The following is a 20,865-nucleotide window of genomic DNA, read 5'->3' as shown; positions in this document are numbered from 1 at the left end:
CTGCTGATTTAACTTAATATGCATATAAGTATACTTTAGAATTGCAATCATAATTTACATGTGTTCGTGTGCCACATAATAAAGTAAATAGTGAGGATATTATTTTTTTGCAATTTTTCTTATGGAAGTTTACTGAATTTATGTCCATCAATGGATTGAGTATGCCTTAATGTTCTGTCATTTAAAAAATCAGAAAGAAACATGAAATTAGAGAAGTAAATAGAAATTGAAAAGCTCTAAAAATTTAAAATAATAGGAAGAGCAGCTAAATAAACCAAAGAAACATTAAAACCCAGAAGATAAAACTAAAATTAATTTTGATTACCTTTAACGGTAATATTTTTAGACTAATTTTGTAATGTATGTTTGTAGGGAGTCAAGTTTGCCTGCCAAGTATTTACGTTAACTTGGAGTCCTGAAATAGGATCTTATTTGGTAAAGAGCTTTTGCAGCTCTGTTTTGAGTGTCTTTATAAGGAGACACTACGCCGAATGGCAGACAGAATAAAATTAAATGACGATTAGAACGAAGGGATGCCAAATCTGCCAAGGAGAACTAGAAGTCATGGAAACGAATGAGGATTTTTTCCATAGAGCCAGAGAAGCGGCGTGGCTCCCTGGACAAATTGAGCAGTGTGTTCACCCGGTGCTCTGCAAAAATTGTGTTCTGTTGCTTAAAGCTCTCTTTTATTTCATGTTTTTAATGGCAGCCCCAGGAAAGTACCAATAGAGTACATTATTATAACTCTACTTAGCAAACTTTGTAGTTTGTCAAAATATGATTACATTGTGGATGGTTTTTGTTTTTTACACAAACTCATAGACGTGCTTGGGTTGATAAACCTATGTCTGGTTCTACCTTTGTGTTTGAACTAAGCTAAAGCATGGCTTCTTAGAAAGACTCTTAGAGTGCCCTTTATCTCACAGTGTGATTTTGTGCTATTGGGGACTTTTTGATAGGTTGCATAACTAGAGAAAAACTGTCCAAATAAAGCTTGCACATACCTGACACTTTAGCATTTTTGTCGGTAATGTGTTTATCTGTAGGCTTAATGTATATATTTGGTTGATTAACAGATGCAATTTAAAAATTATTTTCACAAAAGATAAGAATAAGAGCATTATATTGATATTCAAATTATGAATGTGTGTCATAATTGAAACCTTTATTATACAGATATTTAATTACACTGTTTGTAATGCATATCAGCATGCTATTCAACATGTTAAGTAGGCATTTATGACTTCTTCTAATTTGTGAGATTTTTTTCATGCAGTTAGTAAAATTACTGTGTTGTCAGTATTTTGTAATACTTATTAAAGTATGGTAATTTGTTGTGACAATTTAAAATAACTCAATTACTAAAATGCTTAGCTAACATTTTTTTTTTTTTTTTTTGAAAACCTGTTATAAAACTTCGGGCTGAGGCTGTGGGTCAGTGGTCAAGCAGATATCTCGGACTGACAAGCTCTTACTTTTAAAAAGTCCTAGTCATTGTTACAAAAGTTGTATTTGATCAAATTAAACTAGACTTTGAGTTACACAACCTTACCTGAATTTGATAGCTAATAGAATATACGTACTCAAAATCTTCTTTGCTATCATGATGAAAGAAAGAAACATAATTATCGAAAGGTGAAGAGCTCTTAGACTGTGTGTGTTTAGAGCATTAACAGTAAGAAAACAGGCCTAGTACTTCTGATTGCATTGCCAATTCTGTATTTTTATTAAGAATATTTTTTTTTCCAGAGAATATGTGAAGAACGAGGCTGTTGCTGGCGTCCACAGAACAACACTGTCATTCCCTGGTGCTTCTTTGCAGACAACCATGGCTATACTGCTGTGGCAACCACGAATGAAAACACTGGTAAGGAGAGTCCCCGTCATGATAGTCTCAAACATGCTCCAAGTTAAAGAGTGTATTTTAACCTGTTTTTCGAACATAGTCTCTTCAATACACTCCCATAAGCACACATCAAAACTCTTTTTATTCATTTGTTTTTTAGTGGATATTCTCTGTATTGACATTTCAATTGTTATCTCTTTTCCTCCTTCTCATCCACCCACGTCTTCCCCTTGCTTCCACGAAGGTGCTTCCTCTCACGTTCACTTCACACATCAAAACTATTAAATAATGTATTGAGGATTTATTTTTTTCAGCGTTGCTTCATATAAAATAAAAAAACAGACATTTGTAACTGTTATTAACATGAAATACATTTTAAACAAGTGTTCGTCTATAATCTTAAGTGTATGCGCTATTTTTCCTCTTTGTATAAGGAATGAAAGTCACACTGAACAGGATCAATTCTCCCACTCTCTTTGGAGAAGACATTAAAAGCGTCCTGCTCACAACTCAGAGTCAGACCCCTAATCGTTTCCGGTTCAAGGTTTGAATTTTATGATTTGTAAAAATTTGGTTGTATTTATGTTTTTGGGTGCAAATTTTGTCTGTGTGTCATGGGTGGAGAGGAAAAGCGCCACAGGAGAGCAGTACTCATGACGTCCAGAAGAGGGCAGTAGATCTCCTGGAACATCAGTTATGGAACCATGAGTACCCTGAGACCTGAATCCACCCAGGCCTCTGCAAACAAGGAAGAGATATTTATTATAAGCCATCTTTCCAGCCCCTGCCTTACTTCTAAGAAAGATTTTGTCTTAGGTGTACTTGAAGAAAATATTCTTTCTCCTTCCCATACATTGTCCACTTTGAGAAATATTTATCCCAAAAAATATAACTAAAATACTAGTTATCATTTTATGTGTAGTTGCTTATAGTTTAAAGTTTCATCGAGATGTATAGATTTGGGATCTGGTTAATTTCAGATTGTTATTTTTTTTATTTGTAAATTTTTAAATGAAGTGTTTTTAAAAATTAAAATTAAATGACCACCTGCCCTTTGGGGAAAAATACAAAGTAGATATGAAGCAGTTAAAATATTAAATATAAAAGCCCAGTTTTCAATAATTACTGTCAGTACCTCTTTTGTCAATAAATATATTTACTCAGACTCTTAACCCATTAAGTATAATTATTTCTTAGCAACTTGTATGACTTATCTATGCTATACACGTAATATAACACTGCAGACATAGATAATTCCACAGCTCGTATGCAGTGATTCAGAGGAGGGTATAGCACAATCACTTTCTGTTTGTGTATTAAATCTGTGCAGATCACAGATCCAAACAACAAGAGATACGAAGTGCCGCATCAGTTCGTAAAAGATGGAACTGGAATCCCAGCAGCAGACGCGCTGTACAATGTCCAGGTCTCAGAAAGCCCGTTCAGCATCAAAGTGATCAGGAAAAGCAACAACAAAGTCTTGTAAGTGTTGCTTGTAGCTTGCATTTGTATCAGTCCGAATAGCTTGTTATAATCTTGTCAGTGAATAAGGGCATTTTTTTTAGATACTCTGTATTTACATTTGAGGTGTTATTCGGTTACCCTCCCCCACTCCCACCCATCCCCCCTCCCCCTCCACTTGTCTTCATGCACTGCCTCGTAATCACCCTCTCCACCCCATTGCCTTGGCGTTACCCTACATTGGGGAAATGTGCCCTCCCTGGACCAAAGGCCTCTTCTCACATTGATGCCAGACACTGCTATCTTCAGATACTTATGTTACTGGATCAATATAGGCTTCTCAATAAGGGCATCATAATGACAGTGCCAGTTCATAAAGAATAGACAAATATTCCCCCAAAATGAGAGTGTAGATAAATGAATAATAAGTTGATAGAGTAATTATTTTGATTCCCATAAAAGAAAGAAACTAAGATACAATTTGAAAATATTAGTTGATGTCACCCAAAGGCCTGGCAAGGAGTAATTGTTACAAAGAATTTAGTAAAATTTAGTAATTTTCTACAGAAATCAGAATTCATACAGGTAGCACTATACACACATACAAATATCTATGAATATACTAAAAATTAATAAAGCTATGGATTTTAAAAAGGTTGAGCAGGGCTATATGGGAAGGTTTTTGGTAGATATGGGAAGGACATTATGTATTACAATCTCAAAAACCAGAAGAAACTTCTTTTGAAATTAAAAAATAATTTCTTTAAAAAGAAAAAAGTCAACATATAGGCTTGTTATCAGTTAATGTTAATTAAACAATGTTGAAAATCAAATCTCATAAATTTACTTTTACTGAATATATTTGGACAATTTTCTAATTTGTTTTCTTTATGCCATAAAATGTATTAACTTCTACAAAGAATAGTCCAGCACAGGAAAAGAAATATTTCACTGAATCACTTACATGTAAAGTCTCGGCAAGTCTAAACATAAAATTAGTAAAAAAGGCTGTTTTTCTTGACTCTGGGCGGTGGAGGATAAGAGACTTTTGCTAATGGGTTACACACGAATAATGCTGTTTTTAATAGTTTTGCATGATACTTTTATTGTGTTTGGAAACACTGATTTTTTAAAATTAATTTTCGAATTCGTGGACACCAGTTTAGTGATGCATACAAACATTGTACCAAGCCCAATGAGCATAGATTCAACCTGGGTCTGCAGAGTGTGATTTATAATCTTTGGAAGCACAACTTTATATATATATATATATATATATATATATATATATATATATATATATATATATATATATATATAAATATATATATTCACTATGTTCAATCTGTGTAACACAAGGGATAGTGAGAGCTGTATTCTTAGACTGAAAGGACCAGGGGATAAGATTTCTATGAAAACCATTATTGATGAAAACAAAGTTCTATTGAGAACATAAATAAGTTCTGTCCATGTACTAATTAATACCTCCCCCCAATCGTAATCACAGCACCTTAGGTGTCAAATATTCTGGATAATGTCATCAATTAAGTAAAACTAGGGACTGTTTCACTTAATAATTAACATACCTCTTATTCTTTCTTTCTTTTTTCTTTTTTTTTTTTTTTTTTTTTGGTTCAGGTTCGATACCAGTGTTGGTCCTCTAGTGTACTCAAACCAATATTTGCAGATTTCAACGAGACTTCCAAGCGAATATATCTATGGCATTGGGGAACACACTCACAAGAGATTTCGTCATTCCTTAGACTGGAAGTCATGGCCAATCTTTACTCGGGATGAAATTCCTGGTGATGTAAGATGTTATCTTGGCTTTATGAATGATCACACTGGAGAAGTTGATTTGACAGTATTTGACAGGATTTGTCAGTTCTATTTAACATTTTGATGTTTGTGACAATGCTAGTTAAATTATTTACACAATAAAAATACCTACCCTAGACTTGTTTCTAGCTGCTTTAAAAATTACAATTGACTAGGTAAGTCTCGAGTGTATTATAGCATTTTTTCAAATATAATTTGTTTGGATTTGATCCTCCTCAACCTTCTCAGACCCTCTTATTTTCCAGTACTCCAACTTGTGCCTTCTGCTCTTCCACAGCCTCTCTGCTTTTTCTGTTGTGTGTGCTGTACTGTTCTTTCCTTTCCAACACTATTCCTCTTCCTGTCATGTTCATTTTTTGGATTGCATGGCCTGTAACATGATGGAAGGAAAGGAAAAAGAAAAAAAAAGATGTAGGTTTAAAGCCCTGACTCAGATCTATGAGGGAATGCAAGGATACGTGACATTTGTCTTTCAGACTCTAGATTATCTAACTTACTTCAGTATTTTCCAGTCCCAATTATTTTCTTGAAAACCTCACTTTTTTTTTAAAACCTGAATAAAATTGTGTATATTTATCACATTTCCTTCATTCATTGGTCAGTTGTTGAGTATCTAGTCAGATTTTTTTTTTTTTTTTTTTTTTTTTTTGCTATTGTGAATAGAGTAGCAGTGAATCTGGAAGGGAAGGTATTTCTGGATGGATTTGGAACCCCTTGGGTATATGCCCAGAAGTGGTGTACATCACTAATACGATAACTCCTTTTTCATCTTTTTTGGAGGAACCCCTATATTGATTTCCATGATGGGCTCTTTATTGATTCTAGTTACTAACTATCCTGTCTGAAATATATCTGGGAAGTATTTTCTGCAGTTTCTAAAACTATTGCTTTGTTGATAGTATTTTTGTTTGTAATAAAGATATTAATTTCAATTTAATTTGCCACTTCTATGCTATTAAAATTTTTTTCAGAATGCTATTCTCTGTGCCCAAGTCTTGGACTATTTTTTGATGCTTTTCTCTACTAATTTTAGCATTTCAAAGTTTAAGAATTAGTACCTCGATTTATATGACTTTTGTGCAGAAGAGGCTATGTGGATCTAATTTATCTTAATGAGAATTGATATAAAAAGCTTAACTTCTCTGGCTTATTTAGTCACAATCGGTTGCAGGTTTGCCTTTTTTTTTTTTTTTTTTTGATAAACCAAAGCATAATCCCTAAGACATTCAATTTTTGAAAGGAAGGGTTTTGATTTTTTGTATTTTTTGGGTTTTTGTAATTACTATAACTTCATATTTTGTACATCATGTAATTAGTCATATAAAATTATATGTTACAAAATCTTACCTTTCACAACACTTCATGAACAGATAACACCCACAATGTTTTACTTTTATTTAGATTTTCTTCTTGTGTTAATGTGAAATTCGTAAGACTAAAAGATCAACCACTAAAGTCATTTTTACTCATTATTTAGTTATCTTTATATTTTCAAACCAAATGCTAGTACTATTATTTCCACAAACAAGAAAATGGATAGTTAGTTTGTAGGAACTTAGTACAAAATGACTGATAAATTCTAGCCCTCTTTCAATCTTGACAGCATTACCTTCTGAAATAAACACAAGGTTCAAAGCTTCTTCATTCTGTCTATCCGTACATTTTTTAAAGCTCCTGTCTAAAACCAATTAGAAAGTCTTACGTTTCTACTTGTCAGAGATGTTTAGGATTTTCCTGGATTATCTAATGTTCTCATCTGTTTCCGAAAAAGAAATCACTGTAAAATCTAGGATAGATATCATTCTGTGTCCTATGGGAAAAAAATAAGTATGTGTTTGTGTGTGTGTGTGTGTGTGTGTGTGTGTGTGTGTTAACATCAGGATAGCTTGTTCAAATAAATTTAAGTTTAATAAAGAAAAGAGAAGAGAGATGTTTACACATGTCAATGTCATTTTTGTAAATATAAAGTTATTAACCATAATACATTATATTATTTTTGGTATCTTTTATGTGACACAAAATAAGGAGGAACAGTTTAGAGCAGTAGAAAGGTAAATTACAAAAGCAAATGCACTTTTAAAATTTATTTTGGCAAATACCTTCACTTTGATTCAGAATTTCTTTACTTCAAATTCAGTTAAATATTTAAAATTTGAAAATTACTTTCCAGAATAACCATAATCTCTATGGGCACCAAACATTCTTCATGGGCATTGAAGATAACTCTGGGAAGTCATATGGTGTTTTCCTTATGAACAGCAATGCAATGGGCAAGTACAATTAATTTGATGCTTGTGTGAAATTTGATGTACACGTATGTTGTATAAAATTGGTATATTAGCACTCTTTTGATTTCAATCATAGATATTTGGCTTCCCACAAAAAAAACTATTTGTAAACAATGACGTATTGTGAAATGTGCCAATTTTGAAAATGAATATCTTGACAATCCTTCACGGATATTACAACTGGCAGCTCTTTCTTTTTCTACCCAGTTATTCCCTTTGCCAGTAGCTAACTTCTCTTTAATAATTGAGTATTATATGCACTCATATGGATAACAAAATGCTCCTTAAACATATGGCATAGTTGTTTTTATCATTGAGAACATTTTACAAATTATGAATATTTGTTTTCTATTTTTATTTTGTAGAGATTTTCATCCAGCCAACTCCAATAATTACCTACAGAGTTATTGGTGGCATTCTAGACTTTTATATATTTCTTGGAGACACACCAGAACAAGTAGTTCAACAATACCAAGAGGTTTGTTTCAGGCTGAAGTTGTACATTATTTTCCACAGTAATTGCTTTAAGAAGTTGTTAAATAATTTGTTTCACATATGGGACTTTCAATCTGCATGTATTTTACTTGTCAAAATTTAACAACATGAGTTGATAATTTTTATTATTCCTTTATATAATTAATTTTACATATATGTAAATGTCTATTTTTATTTAGATTAGTATTATGACTAGATCACTGAGCTCAGAATTCACTTATCTGAGATACTACATATTAAACCTTTACTTAGTTATGATCATTTTGGATAGAATAAAGCAAAAGGAAGTATACAATTTGAGAAAGTAGAAATATCTAATGAAAATATGGTAATCTACAAATTTAACCAAAATGTGGTATGACAAAAGTATTTCTTTTGCGTTATAAGTTTCTTTCCTTTACTTTGATTCTTGTCCTTAAATTTTCATGAGAGACAAGTATATCTTTGCAAATGTCATTTTCTTGAGTGTTTCTTATTAGAAAACACACAAAAGTGTGGTGCAGAACATAAACTTCCTAAGTGTTTTGTTAAGTATAAAAATATTCTAGCAGACTTTTCAGAAATAAATATAACTTAGATATGATTCTGTTCTTACACTGTGCAGTTAAATGCATGTTAGAAGCATGGTAGAACTAAAAGCACATTAATGTTAATTATTCTAAAAACATTTCTCTTTGTTGAAACTAACTGTCCATTCATCTCCAGCTCATTGGACGACCGGCAATGCCAGCATATTGGAACCTTGGCTTTCAACTGAGTCGCTGGAATTACAAGACATTAGATACAGTCAAAGAAGTAGTGAGAAGAAACCGGGAAGCTGGCATCCCATATGTAAGGAGATTGGAGGGGCTAGGGATGGGGGATCTAGGAGAACGGAGGGGCTAGGGATGGGGGATCTTAGGACAAGCATGGTCACACCAGGAACTGATTCTAAGTGCCATGATACATGGATATATATATAAGTATGTTAAGTCGATAGTCTAGAATATGTATACTTAAAACTGATTTAATGGTAAATTTATTCTGTGTCCGTGTTTGATGTCTCTAAGTTGGTAGTTTGTGTACTTCTCTTCTCTTTTTATTTTTAGACTCTGCTACATCACTTTTCACTTTTCTTTCCATATTCCACATCCTCACATATATACTCCCTTACTTTTGGAAAGGATGACTTCTTTTTTATTAGTCAGTCAAAAATATACTTTTGAAAAACTTATCAAAAGTTATACCAATACACATGGTTTGTTATTAAATTCCTATTCAAATTTTGAGGTTCATGCATGAGTGCTATATTTAATAATTTTCACTCTCTCTTCTCTGTCCTCCAACTTCTGTGTGTTCACATCACAACTTCTCAAATTCATAACCACTTATTTAATTATTGTTACACAAACGCACACACACATGTAACACACACACACACACACACACACACACACACACACACACACTACTTACCTAGCACATTTAGCACTGCCTGTATTTGTTTAGGGCTTACCATTTAGCACTGAGTAACTCATACCAGGGCATGTCCCTAGAGTAAACAAATATTCCATCTCATAACAGACATACATTACCAGAAAAGTGCTTCCAGGATTGAGAATTTGTGAGATGTCCTCCATCTCTGCTGATTTATCAGCCAATGTTGTCATTGAGTGGCTCACATTTAGGCAAACATGTTAAGAATTCATGTTGCCACCTCCTTTCACACAGAGTGAGTGACAGCATCTCAAAGCCAGTGTCCTGGTCCTGTGGCTCTCACCATCTTCCTGCTCATCCTTGTGCAACATTTCCTGAGTCTGTAGGGGTTGCATTTTAGATGCTTCCATCCAGGATGAGGACACCAGAGTCAGTTTTTCTATGCATAGATGCCTTTTACACCAGTTGTGCATTCCTGGCTGTTCAGGGCTCTATAGCCTGATTAGGAGTGAGAACTGTACTTATCTGTGGGTATAATGAATGCAATAGGAAATTAGACATATTTGGAAAATATCAGTACTAGTGAACAAAAATGTGTGTGAATAAAACAGCATTCTGTTTTTAAGTAGTACACTCACACACACAGACACAGACACACACACACACACACACTACTTGAATACACATTACCAATAAGACATGTTAACAGATTTTCCTTTAAGAATTTTGCATTTAAAAATGGGATACTCTAGTAGTACTAGTAGTTCTGTATAGAGTAATCCTTTGATCCCAGCTTTCCTAACTAGCACTGAATATAAAACTAAATAAATAAATAAAACAAATGGGTGAAAGTAAACCTTTTGAAGAGCAATCCTACTTTTTCTTTTCATAAAAGAGAAGTTAACTTATCCCTTTCTCTTGAAACGATTTCTTTCTCTGTAGCTCAGGCTGATTTGTATTTTGAAACCACCATACTTCCCCTCTCGATAGTAAGATTACATTGTACTAGCATGCTTTCCTAGGAGTTTACTGCTAATTTGGTCACTCTCTGCATAACATAAATGCCTGTGTTTAAAGACCGGGATTACTAGAAACCTCTTTCTGCTCACTAAAACTGACTCTGCCTGTTTTCAGGATGCACAAGTCACTGATATTGACTACATGGAAGATAAAAAGGACTTTACTTATGATGAAGTGGCATTTAAAGGACTTCCTGAATTTGCTCAAGATTTACATAATCACGGACAAAAATATATTATCATCTTGGTAAAGATAATTTGTGTACTAAAACATTTTATTATTATGCATTTGTATTTTAATGTATTGCCCACCGAGTATCATTTCTTTATTAGGACCCTGCAATCTCTATAAAGAGCCGTGCCAATGGCGCTGAATATCAAACATACGTGAGAGGGAATCAGAAAAACGTTTGGGTGAATGAGTCGGATGGAATCACACCACTTATTGGAGAGGTAAGTTCTCACATCCATTAAATTCATGTGGCTCTGACTTACATTTAAAACCCAAAATAATATGTACTTAGTGAAATTGTTGCAAGGATGAAAACTTGAAATATTCAAAATTGGATTAAAATTTCAAAGATCAGAGTTAAATATGAACAGAAGTCAAAACGTGTCTAGCTTCTGCATATATACATTTTTACATATACCTGTCAGTCAGTCGGTGTGTGTACACATGCAAGTACAGGCATACGTACCCTATGGCATGTATGTAGGGTCAGAGAATAACAGTTCTTGCCTTTTACCTTGTTTGACACGTGGTCCAATATTTCCTGGTGTGTTTATCACTCAAGCTGTTCCAGGAGCTTCAGAAGAATCTCCTGTCTGCTTGTGTCATGCTCTAGCAGTGCTGGGATTTCAGAATGGCTACTGTCCTGGGAAATTGAAAGCAAATCTTCAGGGGCAAAGTCTTAACTGGTAGAAGCACCTTCCTAGGCCTTGTCATATATGTTCGTACAGAACAAATATTTCTAGAAGAGCCATACCTCGTGACAATAGCAAATAATGACTAGACACATAGAGTTAGTAAATCATTGCTGTGTTAAAAAAATTGAGGAAATAAAAAATGTAAATATGTATTCATCAAAGCATCACTGATAACAAAGGTAAATATTATATCAATTTTCACTGCAATTTACAAACCTAAATTTCCCAAGGCAACATTCTCTCCTGTGATAATAAGCTCAATGCAAGTCCGTGACACAATTGATACTGCGATCCTGGCCTGATCAAAAGATAATAAAGTGTTTATCTGGCTTTAAAACTATATGAACGTGTCATATTAATGACAAATTAATTCTGCACTCGGATGCTGTTATCTGAGGAACACATAACAAATCACAGTTTGAAAAGGCATGCATAATAAAGAGGCAATATATATAAAAGCCTTATCTTTGATATAATAAGGTCAGGTCTTTGACACCTTGAGTTGAAATTTCCGCTGACCAGCTTCTGGGAGTATGACATTGAACATCCCTTTAACCTATCTGTGTATCATTTATATCATTTGATAGGATGGGTTTAATTAATCGATAATATCTATAAAATGAAAACAATCATATTTGTCTCCTAAAGTTCTAGTAAATTATACATTGCCAATTATAAAAATGTTTAGAACACTTAGACAATGTTTAGCATGTATTGTCATAATAGTAAAGCTTTCTTTGCTTGGAGTTTTGAATGCAGATGTGTTTGTAAATGTAATCCTACTTGTTTAATTAATGAATCTGAGATATATTACTTTCGATTGTTAATCTAATGTACAAGGATACTCAGGAAAACATTTACTTTTGCTTCATTTGGAAATTTTATTTCCCTCTTTTTTCTTTTCTAAATACTCAGTGATATTTCTTCGTATTTACCTTAACTGTTTCCATATGTGTAACTTCATGTTGAGATAATTTAGAATGCATGATGCACATGAGTCACACATAATCACCGAAGCCCAATATTGGGGATTCAATAGTGTTAATATTGTTAACTACATGTGTCTGAAATACTGCTGAATTGAAATTCTTTCATTCCTTTGTACATGTGAATGATCTATTCATCTAGGTGTGGCCAGGATTAACAGTCTACCCAGATTTTACTAATCCCCAGACCATGGAATGGTGGGCAAATGAATGTGATCTTTTCCATCAGCAAGTGGAATATGATGGATTGTGGATTGTAAGTAACCATTGTAAACAAATGATTTTATCTAGTGGGCAGAAAATTGTAGGCCCATAAGCACACACCCATGAGGACATGCACACCGACACACACACACACACACACACACACACACAAACACACACACTATGTAATGTATTGTAGATGAAATATACATATTTCCTACCACTTAATAATGCATATACACACCATACATGTGGAAAAAATGACAAACAATTATGTAGGTTAAGCGAATATTGGGAATATTGGGACAAGCCTCATTCTGAGAACATGATAGAAACTAGAGAACTGCTTGTCAGCATCAAAGATGCATGTATAATTAATAGGCTGGAAATGGGCACATGTAAATTACAGTGAGATGGCAGACATAACTATCTGAAATATGTTTGTTAAATGTATAGATTGCTTTGCGTATTTTTAATTCTGTAAAGCAAGAAGTGTGTGCAACCCTTAAAATCCTTCACTGCAGTCTAAGGTCCCTGTCATAGCATCTTCACTGGATGTAGGATATATATATATATATATATATATATATATATATATATATATATATATATGCATAAGATGTTAATGTTTCCTCTGCATATTACTTTTTAAACTTTATGTCTGATGCTTTGTATTCTTTTCTACTTAGGACATGAATGAAGTTTCCAGCTTTATTCAAGGTTCTCTGAAAGGGTGTGCGCACAATCTACTGAATTACCCTCCTTTTACTCCTGGTAAACTTCATTTGCTTACCTAAATACCCAATGTTGAGGCAAAATTTTTGTTGACTAGTGAATTCTAAAGCATATTTCTAAGTAACAAATTTTGTTATAATTTTAATCCTACATTTAATGATTTTTCTTTCTTCTTTGCCAAATATAATACCATTATAGTGAAATTAATGTACCACTTGGTTAGGTATAAGTTCTATGTGTGTACACATCTTTTCTTGTTCATATATGAGCTATCTCTGGAATATTTATTAACTTTTTGTGTGTGTTTGTGCATGTATATAATTGTATGTGTGTACATGAACTCATGTGTAAAACTAGATGTTAATTTTTCCTCGTTGTATCATTTTGTATGCTTTATTTTTATGTTATATCCATGTCTCTATGAGTGTATGATCATGATCATGGACACATACACTTATCCCAATTCAAAGAACTCAGAAAATCTTTGGTTTTATCTTTCTATCACCATCTGTTTATTTCACTAAGTTAGGTCCTCTCCCCCAAATTAACATTCATATTTTTTCAGCAAACGTTATAGATTCTTGTTCTGAGGCACACACTTAAAGAACTGTACTGTACGTCCATCATGGTATATCAGTGCTGGAATCAAAATTATGGTACACAAATTCTCACAGCAATTATTACTAATTATTGAAACAAGCAACATTACTCATTTTTCAAGACAAGGTTTATTCCTTAAAGCTAGAGTGTGTTGATTGACTAAATGAGAGAGAGGGGGTCGGGGATATAGTCAGAGATACTGACATAGAGTTCAGGGGTTTCACATGTCCCTACCTCCCAGTGCTAGAATGGCAAATGGTCACCAACATGTGTGGCTTTCATGTGGGTTCTGGAGATCTGAAGTCAAGTCTTCTTGCTTGTGTTCTGAGCACTTTCCTTTCTGGGCCACCTCACCAAATATGATCACATTTAAATCAGCTAGTGTGCTACAAATGATAAGAAAGTATTTAGACGAACATTGCACAATATCAATGTATAAATTGCAATGTGATCATCAATGACTATTCCCTATAGATTTATGTATTCTTAAAATGATGAAGTATCATTTAATTAAATACAACACCTTACATGTAATGTAATTGACATGTACTGGGTCTATACTTATTGTAGCTAAAATCATCGTCTAGTCTCCAGAGAAATGAAATGCAAGAACCTTATCGGACACGGTTTAACTACATATAGATTTTATTGTGATCTTTTTGACTAAGTATGTAGACCACACTATAGTAACACATGCAAATGTTACCATGAAACATCTCACAAGAATATTGTTTTATTACTCTCTCTAAGGTATTCTTGACAAAATCATGTACTCGAAAACACTGTGCATGGACTCTGTGCAGCACTGGGGGAAACAGTACGATGTTCACAGCCTGTATGGATACAGTATGGCTATTGCCACGGAGAAGTGAGTGCGGGTCATGCTGAAACTCAGCATTTCATGTTTGCGGACAGGTGCTTCCGGACGTTTAGCAATTTAGACAGGATGCTGCAAGAGTCAGAAAGAAAAATATTCTCCAGTTAAAAATCTCCTTCTATCGAAACAGCGTTCTCTGTTATTAATATTGGCACTACCAACATTAATATGTCTCAGGATTTATATGACATGAATATTGAGCAATGGTTTGCTCATTTCATAGAGGTTATTCTTCTAAAATGTTTTTTCTGTTTTCCATGGAAATGAGGAACATAGTTGCTTTTATCAGTCATGAAATTCTCAGCTGGCTTATGAAAATGGTGTTTCAGCAACTGCCCTTTAGCCTCCAAAAATAGTACTTCAACTAAAATTTATTTTCTAATTAGTAGAGCATAATAGCATAAGGAACATGGTGCAAAAAAGAAAGAGGTATGCAGCACACACCGATTTTCCTTTCTTTGGTTAGTGTTCTGTGTTTCTACAGAGCGGTGACTGATAACAAAAAGATCTTCTCAGTACTTATGACTTTCTATTTAAGTATATATTCAAGTGTTAATGATAGGTTGGTGCTAAATTATACAATTTACCAAAACTGTAGTACATTGTCTTTATAATGTTGTCACTTTGAATTGAACAAATATACATGTAATAATAATAAATAATAATAATATCAATAATAATAGAAAATAAGCTATAAATTTAAAAGTGAAAAACAAAGGAGGGAGTATTCTTGTTACAGGCAGCAGGGAGAAAAAAAGGAGAAAATATATTACAATTCTATACTAATTGATAACATTTAAATATAGATAAAAAAATGAATGCAGTGTGGTACATTACATTTTTAATTAGGTAAATTTTTGGAAAAAAAAGCCACACTATCTTATTGCTTAATATAAAACAGCTTGTGCCATATTTTTACAGGGAGAGCCAAGTTGGTTTCATATTTTGAAGTACATCTGGGTCTTTTGTATGTGTGTGTGTTTTTCTGATGAATTCCCTTTGATAAAAAATAACATTAATGGATAGGCACATTATAATGGAAAGAGAATACAAAAATAACAGACTATTAGAAACTATTAGAGCATGTTCAAATGCTTCAAGGCTATGCGAATTACCAGTATACACATTATGATTTCAGTTTAGTAATGACTAGGTGGAATTCTGTGTTCAATTTTACTTTTGGGAATTACTTATCATTTAACTTGGTTATATTTTCAGAGCAGTGGAAAAAGTTTTTCCTAATAAAAGGAGCTTCATCCTCACCCGGTCAACTTTTGCTGGCTCAGGAAGACATGCTGCTCATTGGCTGGGAGACAACACAGCCTCATGGCAGCAGATGGAATGGTCCATCACTGGGATGCTGGAGTTTGGCCTGTTTGGCATGCCTTTGGTAAGATGCTTTACTATTAGCCAAAAGATAAGGGCAGAGCAACGTTTAGAGATTTTAATATAGAAAAAATATATACTAAATTTTAAATATGAAATATTAAAAATCCTGAGAAGAATTAAAAACAATTATCATAAACCCAAAATCAAAAGTACAGAATGTCATCACAAAATATTTGAGGTGAGTTTATAATGATTATTTAGGTTTCTTTCATACAAATTATAAAGTGAACCACCAAAATCAAATGAAACAAAATTGCTTGCACGTACAATAGTGAACTTGGAAGGTAAAAAAAAATATGTTAGCATAATACATATAAATAAATCTAGTCAAAAGCAGGCGAAATTGCAGAGAGGGAAGGAAAATTAATTTATGACTGAAGGCCAGTAATTTTATATTTCTCAGTCAAAGTTTGTGCGGTTTCAACCATATGGAAACGTTATAGCCATAAATGGTAAACCTTACCAAGAAGCACGTGAGTGTGCGTGGTGGGCGTGTCTGCAGTCTCAGCATTACAAAAGCTGTAGTCGTGATCAGACAAGATTTCTGAGTATTACACAGCAGGACAGAATGGAATACACACCAAGACTGTTGTACTAAAAAGTAAAAATACACAATTAAAATTAAATCAATTTAGGCAAAGTGAAAGACACCAATAGTGCAAATTAAAAATGGGAAAAGAAAAGTAAAACAATGTATAAAGAAGTTATTTCAATGAAATAAAGTGATATGCAACCATTTAGATGGCTATTTAATTATACGTTAAAAAACAAAATAACACATAGCTATTTCTTACATATTCTATAAAAAACAAATAGTACCAGGTAGATAAAAACCTTGTGATTAAAGTAATGTTTAACCATTTTATGAGAAAATGTAAGAAGATAATTCATGACATGTTAGAAAAACATTGTTTCAAACAATTGTGTAATGACCACAATTTACAGAGCAGTGGTATATAAATTGAGTTGAAATGAAATTAATCGTTTTGCTAATTAAATGATATCTTAAATATTAAAAGTAGTAAACAACCAACATCCTGGGAAATGATAGTTTCAGTTTATATAATATCAAATAATTACTGTTGAATTTACAATGCCTAGTGTAAATCTACAGGAAACAAGAATAGAAACTCTTGCAAAAATGTGTCTGTCAGGCAGTACTAAAAGAGAAACCCCCATATATTCAAGAACTTCAGACCATCTCAATCTAAATAGAAACCAGAGAAATTGAAGCTAAATATTGGTGAGAAACACTTTATGCAAACCTTTGCTAAAAAAGTAAGACTGGTCATCCAAAAGAATGGTGAAAACAGACAGTAGGGACATTCTGGGTAGGAAGGAACAGAAAAGCAGGCGCACAGAAGAATAATAATGTGGGTAGGCAAAAAGAAGGAAAAATGGAGAGTAAGTCATTTAAAGGGACTTGAATAAAGGCAAAAACCCAGGTAGACTGTGGGCAATGCTGATTGTTTGGTGCAAAACAGGGGATGTCCGAGGTGAAACAATATTCACACTGAGTGAGCACAACCCTGTCGTGTAGGTCGGGGCAGACATCTGTGGATTTTTGGCTGACACCACGGAAGATCTCTGCCGAAGATGGATGCAGCTGGGAGCCTTTTACCCGTTCTCTCGTAACCACAACGCTGAAGGCTATATGGTAAGTGACACTCGCCCCTTCCGTGCGGTAACGGAAGATCTAAGATTATATTTTATATGAGAAATAGACACATGAGGAAATCACAAAGCATAAAGTATCCATACAATATTTTCATCTTGGACACTAAACAAGTTTCCGTTCACTTTATAACAAAATGTCATTTTCTAAGCAGGACTCCTAGTTGTTTTTAATAAAAGGAAAACAAAACTAATTCGAGATAGTAGAATTTGAGTCCAAAGACATTTTGCTATGATTAATTTGAGTTCAATGAACAGGCTGGTCAACTCAAAACTAACTTTTCAAGCATTCGTCTGAACTTGTAAGGAACAGAATTTGTGAGCAATTCAGCTCTTCTCACCGGAAATAAGCGTGCTGTGAATTATCATAGACATGCTTTTAGAAGAGTATAGTAATATCCTTTTAAACCTGAAAGTCAGTTAAGAACATGCTTATCAAGACAGTGTTCAGTGATTAAGTTACTCTCGTACAAAACCTCAGTTCCATTGAGACATGACAGATGCAGAGCCCAAGCTGCGAGGAAATTCAGAGAACACAGCCAAAGGGAAACAAAGGAGATTCTGAGGAATCCAATTTCATAGGAGATACCTACTCAAATATCCGGCCCTTGTTTGAGTGCTCTAAAAAGTAAATGGTATGCTAAGATAAATTTAGTAATGCTTCGTTAGCAGAAGGTATGTAGAAGATACCAGAGTGACTTTGAGACAAGAGAATAGTACGACGTGTCATCCCACTGTACAAGTCTGGGACCCCAGGAGGTGCGTGGTGGCCTGGGAGGGCGTGCCATCCCACAGCTGGCTTCCAGCCGACTCTGCTGGGTCATTGGGAAAGATGTTGAGGTGGAACAGCACCATTAGAAAAGCCTTGAATCTCCAGAAAAGAGGGAGCCATGGCAGCCCCAGTGTATATTCCGTGGCTGGGATTAGTAAATAGAAAGTTTGGTTTAAGTAAATTTAAGGAGGAGGCTCGGTGATTCTTCAACCCTTTGGGAAACTGTGGACATTGCTTGCCACTGGGAGGAAGTTATCTCCTAGGTAGATCTTCTGTTCTTAGAAATGTTGGAATTTAAAGCTGCGTTTTGCTAACTGGCCAGACAACTTTGTCCTTTGGTTTTCTGGACCTTTTGATTATTTCTGTTCCTTCTGTAGTAATTGGCTCTGCATAAGAGGGAATGAATGCTTTACGTCTAGGTCATTGGTCACATGATGCCGTGTAGCTGAGCGCAGATTCAGATGTGGGCATACTGTTGTAACGGGAAGTGACCACAGATTACTTGGGAAACATTTTTAGGAACATGAAACTTGGAGCCATTTTAATGATAACTAAGAGTTTGAAAGCTTATCTGATTTTTTTCCATCGTTTTAGACTGTATATTAAGTGAGAAGTGTATCCTTTAATATAACCGAGGCTACAATGCCTAAAACATTCGCATATAAAGCAGTTATTATAGGGGCAATTTAAAAATTTTTCATAGAAGAGTTCACATTCAAACAAATTGCTTCAAACATGATTAAATGGTTCACTTTTTAATATTTATTTGCTTATTCTTTACTTGTTTTTATTTTTTATTTTTTTGATATCTCATAGGAACAGGATCCTGCTGTTTTTGGACTAGACTCTCTTTTGGTAAAGACATCGAAGCACTACCTAAACATCCGCTACACCTTACTTCCTTTCCTTTACACGCTGTTCTACAGAGCCCACATGTTTGGTGAGACAGTGGCAAGGTCATTTCTTCATGAGTGAGTATTGAGAATTATGAGTAGTATTTATAAGAGATTAGAAATCTCTCTCTCTCTCTCTCTCTCTCTCTCTCTCTCTCTCTCTCTCTCTCTCTCTCTCTCTCCCTCACTTCTTCTCTCCCTCTTTCCCTTCCTCCCATCCCTCCCTCCCTCCCTCCCACCCTATCTCTTTCTATCTCTCTACAAACAACAGCATTTGTGTTCTAATATCAAGAACCCATGCAAAAAGCCAGTCATGGTTACTTTTGAGTAAATGCAATATTAAGGTGATCAGAGAGGCCTGAGTCCCCAGAACTAACTAATCTGTCAGGTTACCGTAGTCTAAATGGTGAGTTCAGTGAGATTCCTTTATCCATGCAATGAAGCAAAGAGAAAAGAGAGTAGAACAACTTTCTCTGGTCTCCACATGGGTATCTCAACTTGCTCACTTATGTGCAATGCATAAATCACATAATACATTATACACGTGTATGCACACACATACACTCCAGATATAAATAGTATCCCAAGATATATCATACATATTACATAGCTATATCACATACACACAATTATACATCCCTCATACATATCATAACATACACATATATATCTACCTATATCTATATGTATGAAGAGAGATACTCATCACAAACACACACAGAGATATAATGATAAAAAGCATATTTAGACATATAATAAAACACTAATATTAATGATTCAAGATCCAAAGTTTATCTAAGATTATTATTTTTCTAATTGAATAAAGTTTTAGAATATGTGTAATGGTTGTAATAAATGAAATTAATTCGCTGGTACACAAGATTAAGCTATGAGAGACAGGATTTATCAGAAAGTACAGATAAACTATGTTAGGGAGATTATATTAGTAAGAAAAATTGAAAATGTAACAATCATATACTGTTATAACCCATAAGTAGTGTAGTATAGATATAAAATTGTACATTGTCTACTTGGTTTTTGTTATGAACCAACAGGATATTTCTTAGCAAAGGACCTAATACTCCTTTTAAATACATACTAGATTTTTGGTGAAAATATTGAAAGTGGTTAGTGAATTAAATTCTGGGAACTTATGAAACTTGCTTACAAGAAATGAATAAACAGCAAGTTGCTCATTATACATATATGTCTATGGTATGTTTCTGGTTTAAGTATGGCAATACCTCATGCCTGCTAAGCCCTGCTCTTTTTTACTCCCCTCCTTCCCCTATGTATGTCTGTTTTCATGTATGTCATATGAACTACATTAGAACAATTGCTGCAGGCTGAAATGTTAAAAATAAATTTAAAATAAAGATTTCAGGAAAGAACAGATAAGATAGAGAAAATGAACAAGTTACTTCAACTTATTTTTAATGTTTTA

At 33.9% G+C, this 20,865-nt stretch overlaps 1 protein-coding gene across 1 annotated transcript in view; it reads left to right on the top strand.

Moving 5' to 3' along the window:
• Positions 1-20,865, top strand: part of SI (sucrase-isomaltase) — a gene marked incomplete at both ends in the record, with an annotated part of 72,281 nt that overhangs the window by 4,458 nt on the left and 46,958 nt on the right. Inside the window, 15 exons of the mRNA XM_080915776.1 lie at positions 1,750-1,867; positions 2,281-2,390; positions 3,177-3,328; positions 4,946-5,117; positions 7,317-7,416; positions 7,800-7,912; positions 8,635-8,760; positions 10,480-10,611; positions 10,698-10,817; positions 12,420-12,533; positions 13,171-13,255; positions 14,567-14,684; positions 15,912-16,083; positions 17,623-17,739; positions 19,345-19,499. Of these exons, the coding sequence (XP_080771902.1) occupies positions 1,750-1,867; positions 2,281-2,390; positions 3,177-3,328; positions 4,946-5,117; positions 7,317-7,416; positions 7,800-7,912; positions 8,635-8,760; positions 10,480-10,611; positions 10,698-10,817; positions 12,420-12,533; positions 13,171-13,255; positions 14,567-14,684; positions 15,912-16,083; positions 17,623-17,739; positions 19,345-19,499 (1,904 nt within the window). The remainder of the gene's footprint in view (positions 1-1,749; positions 1,868-2,280; positions 2,391-3,176; positions 3,329-4,945; positions 5,118-7,316; positions 7,417-7,799; positions 7,913-8,634; positions 8,761-10,479; positions 10,612-10,697; positions 10,818-12,419; positions 12,534-13,170; positions 13,256-14,566; positions 14,685-15,911; positions 16,084-17,622; positions 17,740-19,344; positions 19,500-20,865) is intronic.

The sequence above is a fragment of the Micromys minutus genome (assembly GCF_963924665.1).
Source record: "Micromys minutus genome assembly, chromosome: 4".
Classification (NCBI taxonomy): Eukaryota; Metazoa; Chordata; class Mammalia; order Rodentia; family Muridae; genus Micromys; species Micromys minutus.
This window is presented reverse-complemented; position numbering and strand designations above follow the sequence as displayed.